Source organism: Hemitrygon akajei, chromosome 7 (assembly GCF_048418815.1).
Source record: "Hemitrygon akajei chromosome 7, sHemAka1.3, whole genome shotgun sequence".
Classification (NCBI taxonomy): Eukaryota; Metazoa; Chordata; class Chondrichthyes; order Myliobatiformes; family Dasyatidae; genus Hemitrygon; species Hemitrygon akajei.
In genome coordinates, this window is record NC_133130.1 from 182,226,685 (window position 1) to 182,240,515 (window position 13,831).

Here is a 13,831-nt window from a genome sequence, read left to right on the forward strand (position 1 = left end):
GAAACAGCTTCTGTAGTCGAGAAAAGGTAACTAAAGTAGGTCATTCGTAACAGCGAGGTGTCGTAAAGCGAACGTTTGAAAAATGGGGAACACCTGTATTTTTGCACTGATTATTTAATTTCTTATATATGAAACTTCTTCACTCAGAGAGTGGTGGGAGTGTGGAATGGGCTGCCATCTGATGTAAATGCAGGCTCACTCTTAAGTTTTAAGAATAAATTGGATAGATACATGGATGGGAGAGGTCTGGAGGGTTATGGAGTGCGTGCAGATCAATTTGACTAGCGGAATAAAGTTTTGGCACAGACTAGAAGGGCCGAATGGCCTGTTTCCTGAACTGTAGTGTTCTGTGGTTCTATATTCTGTATTTTACATTTTAAGTAGTGCCACAAAGCAACAGATTTCACAACATATGTCAGTAATAACAGATCTGACTCTAACCCTGATGCAGCAAGACAGTGCTACACAAAGCAGGAATTGTTGAACCGAAAACGACACGACCCGACTGGATTTGTTTCAGGTACCTGAAGGGCTCAGGATTTCCCAGATTGTTTTGTCCTGTTGGGATTGGTGCTGAAATTTTATCCCTGCCAGGAGATCACTTGGCAGGAGAAAAAGAAAAGGCACAAACTCCAGTTCATCATTGGTAAAGGATCATTTTGATGCATAAGTCAATTTTCTCTTAATGAACACTTCTCCACATTTGTGCTCTTGCGCCCAGCAGTTCTTGTGGCCCCCAACTCCCAAGAAGGTACAAAACAATTGCCTGTATTTACTTTGGTTATTTTGCAAGAGGATGCGATATTAGTAAATAGTATCTAACACTCACATGGCATTGATTGGGTCGGCAATTTGACGTCCTGCTCTTTCACCCCATTGAAGAGCAGCTCAGCACCACCTCTGCAATTAATCAGAAGAATAAATGAGTTAATTAAATAAAAGCCATTACATGTCTGAGAAAATCAGTTACTTCACGGTGTCTTTGAGGATAAGGAATCAGCAGCACTGGGGTATTGAAGAACCTTTTTAACACCTTGTGTCAAATCACACAATCCCACTTGAGAAGAGAATGGTCTTAATAACGTGTCACAATCCTTCTGTTCTAGCCCTGTAACTTCTGCAGCTCTGGGCAATGCCACCAGCATTTCAGCTTTCCATAGCAAGGCCAAAATCATGATGATATCACAACACACACAAACTGCTGGAGGAACTCAGCGTCTTTGGAAATGAATGAACAGTCAACGTTCCTGACGCTGGGTCTCGGCCTGAAACAGCAACTCTTTATTCCTCTCCATAGATGCTGCCTGGCCTTCTGAGTTCCTCCACCAGCATCTTGTGTGTGTTGCATCTGCAGAATCTCGTGCTTGTGGCCAAAATGGCATTGAATCTACAATCCTTTCTATTCCTAACTTGTCCTGCCATTCACTGGCTCACAGCTAAACTAAATCTCAACTCCACTGATCTGCTTTCAAATTCCTGCTGCAATTATTTGACAATGTTAGTTCTGAGACGCTCAGTTAAATCCAGTTGCCTTGTGGGTAAAAGAGTTTCCACATTCGAGGGCAGGTAATTTTGTTCACCAAAAGCAAACTTAGGATATTTAATTTTATCTAAAATGGGATAGATTTGATACAGTATCCTTAAGAATTGTTTTTTTTTCTTTCTGATTATCAGCCTTTTGAAATACATAGCTTTTTAAAAAACTAAACATCAATTACACCTCCATGCCTCTGGCATCCACCATTGAGCAATTTGGATATGGAGACCATCTGTAGTCATGCTGAGTTCACACAGTTGTATTTTGTTCTTCTTGCTCATGCACAAAATGTTTGCTCCCTCCTCGGGCTGTTGTGGGAATTAGTTTAGGGCCTGAAAGACTCAGGGGAGACGGACTGCACCAATACCACACGTACAGAGCTCTGTTTTGTGGGTCACAGGAAACACTTTCCTGGGGTTCATCTTAGAAAGATGCAGTACGGCTGCTATATAGAACTATAATTATGTCATTCTCAGTTTTTTTTCCAGTACCTGCTTTTCAAGCCTCACTCTCTGAATTTCACTGAGGAACCACTACTAAATCAAGAGGAGCGGGAACATGCACCTGCAAATGGAGCAGTAAAGAGCTGACTGTGGAGCAGAAAGATCCAGCAATAGAATAGAACGTAGAACATTACAGCACACGACAGGCCCTTCACCCTATATTGTTGTGCCAAACTAATTGTTAATCACAAGGTACACTGCAGATGCTGTGGTCAAATCAAGACTCAGCAGGTCGGGCAGCATCTGTTGAAAGAAGCAGTCAACATTTCGGGTCGAGACCCTTCGTCAGGACTAAAGAAGGAGGGTAGTCTCCAGCCTCTTGGTATGAACATCGAATTCTCCAGCTTCCGGTAATTCCCTCCCTCTCCCTTCCCCCATACCACCTCTTCTCTGTCTCCTCTTCTAGCTGCCTATCACCTCCCATGACTCTGCCTTCTTCTACTACCCATAGAGCTTCCCCCTTAGATTCCTTCTTCCCCTCTCCTGCCTATCCCCTCCCTGCTTCCCCTCCCCCACTCCTTGATCTTTCCTCTGATTGGTTTTCCACCCTCCCCCACCTTCTTAATAGGGCCCCTCCTTCTTTAGTCCTGACGAAGGGTCTCGACCTGAAACGTTGACTGCTTCTTTCAACGGATGCTGCCCGACCTGTTGAGTTCATCCAGCTTTTTTGTACATTTTAATTGTTAATCAAATGCCTGTCTAAATTAATCCCTCATAATGTCCATATCCTTCCATTTCCTGTACATTCATGTGCCTGCCTAAGAGCCCACCGACTGCCTCTACTGCATCTATCTCCTCCATCACCCCAGGCACCCACCGCTCTGTGTAAAAATAACAGCGCCTCTTTCACCTCAGGCGGCTGAGGAAGTTTGGCATGAGTCCCCAAATCCTCAGGGCTTTCAACAAGGGCACCAGCAAGAGCATCCTGACTGACTACGTCACTGCCTGGTACGTGAACTGTGCTACCCTCCACCCAGGGCACTGCAAAGAGTGGTGCGGACAGCCCAGCGCACATCTGCGGGTGTGAACTCTCCTCTATTCAGCAGCAGGTGCGTAAAAAGGGCCCGGAGGATCATCGGGGACTCCAGCCACCCCAACCACAAACTGTTCCAGCTGCTTCTGTCTGGCAAACGATACCACAGAATTACGGCCAGGTCCAACAGGCTCTGTGACAGCTTCTTTCACCAGCCCATGAGATTGATCAATACACATTGATCTGATTGCCTATCTGACTGTACAATGTATCTGACTGGTCATACAAGTACACAAACAATTATGTACACAATCTTAGTGTCTGGGCAATACCCTCCCACATTTCCCTTCCTTATTGCTTGTACACTGCGACGGAGATGCAACATAAAGATTTTTAGCCCCTCATGTTCTGTGATGGATGTTAAGAAATAAAATTCTAATTCTATAATTTCCCCTGCCCCACATTAAATGCACGTCCTTTAGTATTAGACATTTTAAAGTTCAGCCCTGGGAGAGAGTGGCTGTTTACTGTATCTGTGCCTCTCATAGTCCCTCTTAAAAACCTCTATCAGATCTCCCCTCAGCCTCCGCGGCTCCAGAGAAAACAAGACAAGTTTGTCCACCCTCTCGTCACAGTACATGGCCTCTAATCCAGGGAGCATCCTGGTAAACCTCTTCTGTGCTTTCCCCAAAGCCTCCGCTGCACCAGCCTACCCACCATCAAGGGCACAAACTTTACGCAAAAGGTGCTGGAAAAAGGCCGGCAATACTATGAAGGATCCCACCCACCCACCCTGCTCATGGGTTTGCTTGGTCCACTCCCATCAGTGAAGAGACTATGCAACACACACAACAGGACCACCAGAGTCAAAAATGATCAACATCTCCATCCATTAACCCATCCTACCACACTCCCCAACACCACCACTTTATCATTTCCTGTCAGAATCATCTTATGTTCAGATACTCCTGTAACAGCCTCTCTTTACGTACATACTATACAATCAGTCGGTGTATACAACTTAATCTTGTGTATTTATATTCATTGTGTTTTTTGATGCTACATCACAGTCAGAGTAAGAATTATTTTGCTCTTCTTTCCGCTTGTGTATTGACGAATGGCAACAAGTAGTCTTGAATCCTTCCTAAAATGCAGCAACCAGTTCTCCAGATGCGACCTAACTAAAGATTAATAAAGCTGCAACATAACTTCCTGATTCTTGAACTCAGTTCTTCAGCTAATAAAGGCAAGTATACCATAAGCCTTTCTGAACCACCGTCTACCCGTGTAGCCACTTTCAAGGAGCTATGACTCAGACCCTGAGATCCCTCTGCACTTCACCACTAAGAATCTTGCCATGAAGTCAAATGTAAAAGTGTTCTCTTCTTTTACATTTGATCTTCCAAAGTGCATCACTTCACATGTGGGCGAGTTAAACCCCAACTGCCATTTCTCTGCCCATATTTGCAACTGATCTATAGCCCAGTCTATGCTTTGGCAGTCTTCTACGCTCTCCAGGACACCCGCAATCATCACATTCTCTATAAATTTACTAACCTTTCCATTTATGTTTTCATCCTAGTAATTTATATACATCGCCAATAGTAGAGGGCACAGAGCAGATCCCTGTGGAGCACTACTAGTCGCCAACCAAAATAAGTCCCATCAACCACTTCTGTCTGTCGCCTATGGCCAAGCCAACCTGAATCCAAATGGCCATTTCACCATGGACCCCGTTCATCTTGAGCCTCCCATGAGGGACCTTGTTAAATGCTTCACTGAAATCTACAGCTCTTCCTTCATCAATCATTTTCACTGCCTCTTCAAGAAACCTCAATCAAGCTAGTGAAGCACAACTTGCTCCACAAAAAGCTCTGCTGACTGTCCCTAATTAGACCATAGTTTTCCAAATGGCTGTAAATCCTATCCCTATTTTATCAGCCCACTTTCTACTTACCCTCTTGATGTATGCACATGCCGAGGACATCTTAAAGCCCTCCTGGCTTTCCAAATTCCACTTGAGTTCTTTTCTGGTTTCATTATAATCCTCAAGGGCTCTGTTTGATCTTAGTTTCCTAAACCTTACGCTCATTTCCTTTTTCTTTTCGACTAAATTCACCATCCTCTCTCATCATCCAAGGTTCCCTTATGTTGCCACCTTTGTCCTTCCTTCTTTCAGGAACATGCCTGTCCTGTGTTCTGTGCAGTTGGCCTTTAAACACACCATCCCCACAGGTACAATGTGGATTTCCCCAAAAACAGCTGTTCTCAATTAACTCTGGCTCCTGATACCCCACCATAGGAAACATCCTCTCCACATCCACCTTATCTAGAACTTTCAACATTCGTTGTTACCTCTTCTTTTACCTCGTTCTCTATTTTTTAATAAGGCATCAAAACTCCAGAGCAGAGCTCCCAACTTTTCATGTCATAGACCCCTACAACTAACCGAGAGGTCCACAGCCTCCAGGTTGTGAAGCCCTGAGCTAGAGGATTAAGCGTCCATTCCTGTCCCTCCCTCAACCAATTCTCTGTTCTGACCATGTACTGATCCGTGCTCAAAGTTTATCACCCTTAGCCTAGCATTAAAATACACACACTTCAAAACACCCCCCCCCACCCCCAATTGGGTCAATTCCTTAGCTGACATTGTCAATGTTCATACACATTCTGCAATGTTGTTCCTTGGGAAATGGAACTCCAGTCTAGTTCTATCGTGTTGTAGAGTGAAGTATGACGGTGGCAGTTAAAAACTAGAAATTTAACTGTTAAGTTTATACACATTTCACAAGTAATTGAGAAGTGGGATAAGAAAATGAATTCTATTAGTGCAAGTTAATAAAAATCATCAGCACTTATCATCATTGCCATGCCTAAAGTGTACATGAAATTAAATGAGTTGGGTGACACAATGAAGCCAAATGCTGCAGACATTTTAAGGGAATAGATGCTCATTAACTTTACTGAAGGAACAAGTCAGAGATGGGACTTGCCAAAAGGGATCTGGAGCGGTGGTATTGTTGAGATCAAAGTCAGTTTAGATAAATTGCCGCAAGCCCCATCGTTTGAATTCACATTGCAGAATGCCATTGATTCGAGTCTCCACTCTACATTTCACTATTCTACAAATTGTTGTACCAGCTAATGGATATAGCTGGATAAAAGGATGCTGTTAAAACCAAAATCCATTGTGTTTGGGAACGCTTACCTCAGAGGGAACAGTCAGTGTTATCATCAAAGTCAAAGTCCTGTCCCGAACCTTTGTGGCTCATCAGGCTGGTGCTTACAGTGTTATCACATTAACTAGAAATCTTAATTGTTACTGTAATTCCATTCTGTAATAGTTTTTTGTACTGCCTCATGTAACACCATGTTCCTGAAAAACGTTGTCTCATTCTTACTATGCACTGTACCAGCAGTTATGGTCGAAATTACAATAAAAGTTGACTTGACTTGACTGTAATAAACTTATTAAATAGTTTGACAGTAATATCACATATGTACAACAGATATTTGAGCACAGTTTTGCAGTGCAGCATTGACGTAGAACAGCTTGTCAATACCATTGACGAGTGTCAACCATGGCTCAATTGCAGTAGAAAGTTGCATATTCAAGGCCCACTCCAGAGACCGACCGCAGTGTAAGAATCTAATAGTGTAGTCCCTACATTGCCAAGATTGTGACCTTTTGGATGAGTTTTCATATATTATCTATATACCTTTCCGCGCCTTGTGGTACATTGGGCAACATCTTGCTGTTTTCTGAGCATTATACGAGACCAAGTTGTTAACACTCAACACAGCATGGATGGAAAGTGTGCAAGGAGCTGGCTAGATTTGAACCCAGGACCATTCGCCTCGAAGTCCAGTACTGATGCCACTACACCACTGGCCAGCGTGAGTTTTAATACTGGGAACAAAATACCTCTCACTAGTATACTAAAATATCCAATGCTGCTATTTTGAAGAACAGTGGAATCAACCCCTGTACTTACAACCCCTTGTTACTTAAATCAACATCACTAAAATAGATGACCCTTAAAATATTGGCTTTGGGAGCTTGCCGTACTACATAAAAACAGTGATTGCATATCAACAGCACATCACGACAACCTGACACAAAATATACTTTTATATTTATCATAGCATCATATTCATCCAACATTGAGGACCCCCAACATCCAAGCCATTGTTTCTTCTCACTGCTACCATCAGCCAGGAGGTACAGAAGACTGAAGATCCAGACTTCAAGGGTCAACAACAGCTTCTTCCTCAATACTGTCAGGTTCTTGAACCAATCTGAAAACCCCTAACACTACCTCAGACTATAATTCCCTTCACTAATGACATAATATTTATTTAATCATGTAAGTTAAGTATAATTCATGTTGATTAAAGTTTATGTTAATTCATATTTGTTAGGTACTGTGATGTAAAAAGCTAATTTTCAAGGCATTTATATCTTAAGTTTGCACGGTCATGATAATAACTAGTAACTCTATCCCTGCTTTTTATCATCGTAGAAACCAGTTCACAACCTGCTCTCAGCATTTCTCGCCCCGGCACCTAGACCAAACTAAAAGTCTACAGGTAAGTGTTCAGCACTTCGTGGTCAGAATAGCGACGAGTCGCTGACCTCAGCCTTGCTCTGCATTCGAAACGTACAATTACGCTGAGCGAAATATCAAATCTAAAGCAACAACTACAAACCGGACCGGCCACGATTCTGATCCCAATGAGAAACCCCACTCCCGGCCTGCCCATCCCACCCCTTGCCGGTCGGAGACCCCGACACCCGCATCCGAAACCCAGACAACATCGGGAAGGGCAGGAGAGAGAGAGAAAGCCCGTCACACAGAAAGCTTCTAACTTTACGCTCGGAAACAAACCTGAACTCCAGATGGACACCGATGGACGCCGCCATGCTGCTCCCATGAACCCGGAAGTTGATGTACTGCAACCCGGAAGTGGTGCTGGAAACGAACACAAATTGCTGGAGGAGCTCAGGCTGACAGGTAGTACCTATGGAAATGAATAAACGGTTGATGTTTCGGGCCGAGACCCTTCATTAGTGATGTGGGCAGAAGCCTCTCAATAGCAGGAGGTCAGCTGCATAGGGTGCAGCGAGTATATTACTGATGTTTGGCAGACTCACTGTCCAGGAGTCGCTAAAACCTTCCCTGTTATGAACCCTGACTGCCTTCCTGCCCTTGAGGTTCTTGGCTGTCATCTAGATGGGGCCCCAGCTCTTTGAGCTTTAGACACACTGCAAAATCCAACCATAGCTATTGCATCTTGCAGATCCTCCTCAGCCCTTTTTTGGGGTCATGATTCATCTGTCACCTTTGTCTTATGTCACAGGGGGAGATGTGTAGATGCTTGAATACCTCACTGTAGACAGCAACAATCACTGTGTCAGGAGAGCATTTCTCTTCCCCTGATGAAAGTGTTCCCTTTACCTTATTTGTCCCTGACTTGTGCACCCTTGACTCCATTCCACAGCAAACTGTGTAGTCCAGCCTTGCCACTGTAGGGTAATGCAATGGGTGACAGATGACACATACTGTTTAGAATAGAAACTGTTCTACATAATTCACAAACACTGTCACTGAGTTGTGTGTTCACTTTAAGAGACGGTGTCTGAGGTGATGAAATCAGTGAAAGGCAACTGCTTTTGGTTTGTTCATAAACCAAAAGGGTTGCGGCTTTTATTAAGCATATGAAATGATTCTGCCGTGTTTTATTCGCAAAATCCTACACTGGTGACCCTAACGCTCAGGGACGATTCCAGAGTTACTGAACGGCATGTCAACCAACACAGTGGCTTTGAAGCTGCCGGAGGTTTGGGAGCAGCATGCTACCACGTGGTTTGCACAGGCAGAAGCCCAGTTCGCGCTGCAAGAAATCACTGTGGACAATTTCAAATATTACTGAGGTGTGGCATCACAAAGTAGTTCCGCTGCAACCAGAGTGGTGAATCTACTAGTAGACCTGCCTGCACGTGATAAACATGTCACTCTGAAAACTCAACTACTGCCGACTTTTGAACTGTCGGTGAGTCTGAGTGCACCAAACATTTGCTCTCCTCACTTGGCCTGGGTGACACTAGGCCTTCAGAACTAATGGCCACATACTATCTCTTCTGGGCAATCACCATCCTTGTTGTATTTTTAAAGAACTCTTTATGCAACAAATGCCTGATCAAGTTCACCTAGTCCTCACTAATACATCCATGAAGGACTAAGGAGAGCTTGCTAAAATGACCGATAGTTTACACTCAGCCTGGCAGAGGTGCATCGTTCCTCCTCTTTTCCATATCTCAGTAAGCACTGTCAACAGACTAACATCTGTGGCTCCAGACCAGACGGAGCTGGATCCATGCCTTTACCACAAACGCCATGCTGCTTTAACAGTGTCAGTGCATCAGGACGTTGGAAGTCTGTGAGCACCATGGGTTTCATCTGTTGTTAATTAAAGACACCCTTTCAAGGCGAAGCTTCCTGTGTGACACGGGTGCTCAAGTTAGTGTGCTGCCAGCATTGCCCACTGATTATAAGGCAGAGAGCGACAGACCCTCGCTATAGGCCACCAAAGGCAGCATGATCTGGACTTACGAGACATGACGTGTGACACTCTGCTTCAGCAAATGACTCTACACATGAGACTTTGTTTTAGCTAAAGTTGTAGACCCCTGCTTGGCACAGGTTTTCTGTGCACCAAAGGACTGTTAATAGATCTTAAGAACTGCTGGCTTAGAGTCATAGAAAAGTACCACTCAGAAACAGGCCCTTCAGCCCATCTAGTCCACGCCACACAATTTATACTGCCTACTCCCATTGACCTGCACCGAGACCATAGCCCTCTGTACCCCTACCATCCATGTACCTATCCAAACTTCTCTTAAACATTGAAATTGAGCTCACATGCACCACCTACGCTGTCATCTCATTCCACACTCTCACAACCCTCTGAGTGAAAAAGTTTCCCCAAAATGCTCCTCTTAAACTTTTCACCTTTTACCCTTAAGCCATGACCTGTGATTGTCATCCTATCCAATGTCAGTGGAAAAAGGCTGTTTTCATTTACCCTATCTTTAGCCCTCATAATTTTAACGTAACATCCCATTTCAGTGCCCTGCCATTCACTGTGTAAGACTCACCATAGTTGGCCATACCAAAGTGCAAAACCTCGCACTTATTTGCATTAAATTCCATCTGCCATTTTTCAGCACATTTCTTTAGCTGGTACAGATCCCTCTGCAAGCCGTGATAGCCTTTCTCACTGTCCACTATACCCCCAATCTTGGTGTCATCTGCAAATTTGCTGATCCAGTTTACCACATTATCATCCAGATCATTGATATAGATGACAACAACAAACACAGCACCGATCCCTGCGGCACTCCACTCATCACGGGCCTCCAGTCAGAGAGACAACCACTCTCTGTCTTCTCCAACAAAGCCAATTTACTACCTCATCCTGAAAACCAAGCAATTGAATCTTCCTGACCAGTCTCCCATGCAGGGCTTTGTAAAGGGCCTTGCTGAAGTCCATGTAGACAACATCCACTGCCTTGCCTTCATCAGCTTTCCTGGTAACTTCCTCAAAAAACTTGAGAAGATTGGTTAGACATGACCTACCATGCACGAAGCCACACTGACTATCTTTAATCAATCCATGGCTATCCAGATACTTATACATCCAATAACTTTCCCACTACTGATGTCAGGCTCACTGGTCTATAATTTTCTGGTTTACTTTTAGAGTGTTTCTTAAACAGCAGAACAGCATCGGCTAACTTCCAATCCTCTGCTACCTCTCCTGTTGCTAAGGATGATTTAAATATCTCTGCTAGGGCCCAGGCAATTTTTGCACTTGACACCACAGGGTCCAAGGGAGCACCTTGTCAGGCCCTAATTTGCTTCAGGACAGTAAACACCTCCTCTGTAATCTGTATAGGTCCCATAAAGTTGATGCCGCTTTGCCTCACTTCTATAGACACTGTGTCCGTTTCCTGAGTGAATACAGATGCAAAAAGTGCATTTAAGATCTCCCCCATCTCTTTTGGCTCCATCCATGGATTACCATTCTGATTTTCCAGGGGATCAATTTTGTCCCTAGCAATCCATTTGCTCTTAACATATCAGTAGGATCCCTTAGGATTCTCCTTCACCCTGTCTTGGGCAACCTCATGCCTTCTTTTAGTCCTCCTGATTTCTCTCTCCCATGTTCTCTTGCATTTCTTACAATCCATAAGCTGGGAGGTTGATAGGTGAAAAAAATAAAGGGCTGGAGAGGGGGGGAATCTGATAGGAGAGGGTAGAAGATCATAGAAGAAAGTGAAGGAGGAAAAGCACCAGAGGGAGGTGATAGGCAGGCAAGGAGATAGGTGAGAGAGGGAAACAGGAATAGGGAATGGTGAAGGAGAGGGAGGAGGAGGGCAGTTTCTGGAAGTTAGAGAAATCGATGTTCATGCCCCCAGGTTGGAGGCTATCCAGGCAGGATATAAGGTGTTGCTCCTTCAACCTGAGTGTGTCCTCATCAGAGTAGTAGAGGAGGCCATTGACTGATACTTTGGTATGGGAATGGGAAGAAGAATTGGAACGGGTTTCTCCCGAGAGATCCTGCTTTGTTCTGGCAAACAGGGCATAGGTGCTCAGTGATGTGGTCTCCCAATCTACGTTGGGCCTCCTCACCTCCTCACCGATATACAGGAGGCCACACTGGGAGCACCGGATACAGTGGATGACACAGGTGAAGTGTCGCTTCAGCTGGAAGGACTCTTTGGGGCCCCGAATGGTAGTGAGGGAGGAGGTGTAGGGACACTTACGAGGATAAGTACCAGGAGGGAGATCAGTGGAGAGGGAAGAGAGTTGCATGGAGAGCAATTCCTTTTGAAAACAGGAAGTTGGGGGTGGGGGAGGGAACGATGTGCTTGGTGGTGGGATCCCATTGGAGATGGCGGAAGTTATGGAGAATTTGTGCCGGACACGGAGTCTAGTGGGGTAACACTTCATCTTTCTTACTAAAATGCTGCACCTCAATTTGAATGTGCTTTTCCTGCAGATAAAGCAGTCTAGGATGAATACTAATATATTAATATTCGTATGAGATTGTGTGATGTCAAGTGTCTAGGAACAGCATGTTCCTATTAAGGATAAACCTGGCAAGTTTAAGGTACCTTGATTGATGAGAGATATTGAGGCTCTAGTCAGGAAAAAGAAATGTAGATTGGGGTCAAGTGAATCCCTTGATGACCATAAAAGTTTAAAGTTAATTTTATTATCAAAGTACATAGAGGTTGCCATATGCAACCTTGAGATTTGTTTTCTTATGGACATATTCAGCAAATCTATAGAGTAGTAACTATAACAGAGTCAGTGAGAGATCAACCAGAGTGCAGAAGACAACAAACTGTGCAAATGCAAATATAAAGAAATAGCAATAAATAACAAGAACATGAGATAAACAGTCCTTAAAAGTGAGATCACTTAAAAGATTAAGAATATTCTAAAGGCAAAGAAAGGGTATGAGACGGATCTGGCAGGTACCATTAAGGAAAATCCCAAGTGGTTCTTTAGCTATATTAAGAGTAAAAGGGTGGCTGGAGTCAGAGAATAAAACAGCATAGATACAGGCTTTTGGACCCAACTGGTCCATGCCAACGACAGCATCCTCTCTGCTGATTCCAGTTGCTCGCATTCAGCTCATAACCATTCAAGCCCCTCCTTTTCATGTACCTATCCAAACGCCTCTTAAATGTTGCAGTTGTACCTGCTTCAGCCACTTCTTCTGGCAGCTCACTCCAGGTACTCACTACCCTCTCTGTAAAGAAGTTACCTCTCAGGTCTCTTCTAAATCTGTCTCCTCTTGTATCTGGACTCTCCAGCTCTGCAGAAAAGACACTGACCATCCACCTATGTCATAACTCACTTTTCTGCTCACTAGGGAATAAAACTCTGACATGGCCAACTGCTTCCTATAACTCAGGCATTCTAATCCAAGCAGCATCCTCATAAATAAGTTCTGCATCCTTTCCAGCTCAATACTGCCTGTCCCATAAGATCATAAGGCATAGGAGCAGAATTAGTCCATTCAGCCCATCAAGTCTGTTCTGCCATTCCATCATGGCCAATTTATTATCTCTCTCAACTCCATTCTCCTGCCTTCTCCCCATGATCTTTGACACCCTTAGCAATCAAGAACCTATCAACCCCACCTTAAATTTACCCAATGATTTGGCCTCCACAGCCAACTGTAGCAGTGAATTCCACAGACTGACCATCCTCTGTCTAAAGAAATTCCTCCTCATCTCTCTTCTCTGGTCCTAGATTCCCCCACTATAGGAAACATCCTCTTCACTTCCATTCTATCTAGGTCTTTCATAGGTTTCAATGAGACCTCCCTTCATTCTTCTAAACTCCAGAGAACTGGCCAAAGCCCCCAAATGCTCCTCATACATTAACCTGCTCATTCCCAAGATCTTTCTTGTGAACTTCCTCTGGACCTCTTCAAAGCCAGTACCCTTTCTTAGATAAGCATCCCAAAACGGCTCACAATACTCCAAGTGCAGTCTGACCAATGCCGTATAAATCCTCAGCATTACATCCTTGTCTTTTACATTCTGCTCCTCTTGAAATGAATATATAAATTTGTCCTCATCAATGACTTATATACCTGTAATATAATGTTCCTACTCGATATCTTGACTGATGAAGGCCAGCATGTTAAAGGTCTTCTTCACGTCCTGTCTATTTGTGTGGCCACATTCAGTCAACTGCGTACTCATGCTCCCAGGTGTCTCTGTTTGGTCATGTC

General features: G+C 44.1%; 1 protein-coding gene across 1 annotated transcript in view; it reads right to left on the minus strand.

The window, feature by feature from the left end:
* urm1 (ubiquitin related modifier 1) overlaps window positions 1-7,963 on the minus strand; it is a 58,783-nt gene extending 50,820 nt beyond the window's left edge. Inside the window, exons 1-2 of the mRNA XM_073052810.1 lie at window positions 7,903-7,963; window positions 830-900 (exon numbers count right to left, since the gene is read on the minus strand). Coding sequence (XP_072908911.1) covers window positions 830-900; window positions 7,903-7,937 — 106 coding nt within the window. The 5' untranslated portion in view covers window positions 7,938-7,963. The remainder of the gene's footprint in view (window positions 1-829; window positions 901-7,902) is intronic.
* Window positions 7,964-13,831: the final 5,868 nt, after the last annotated feature.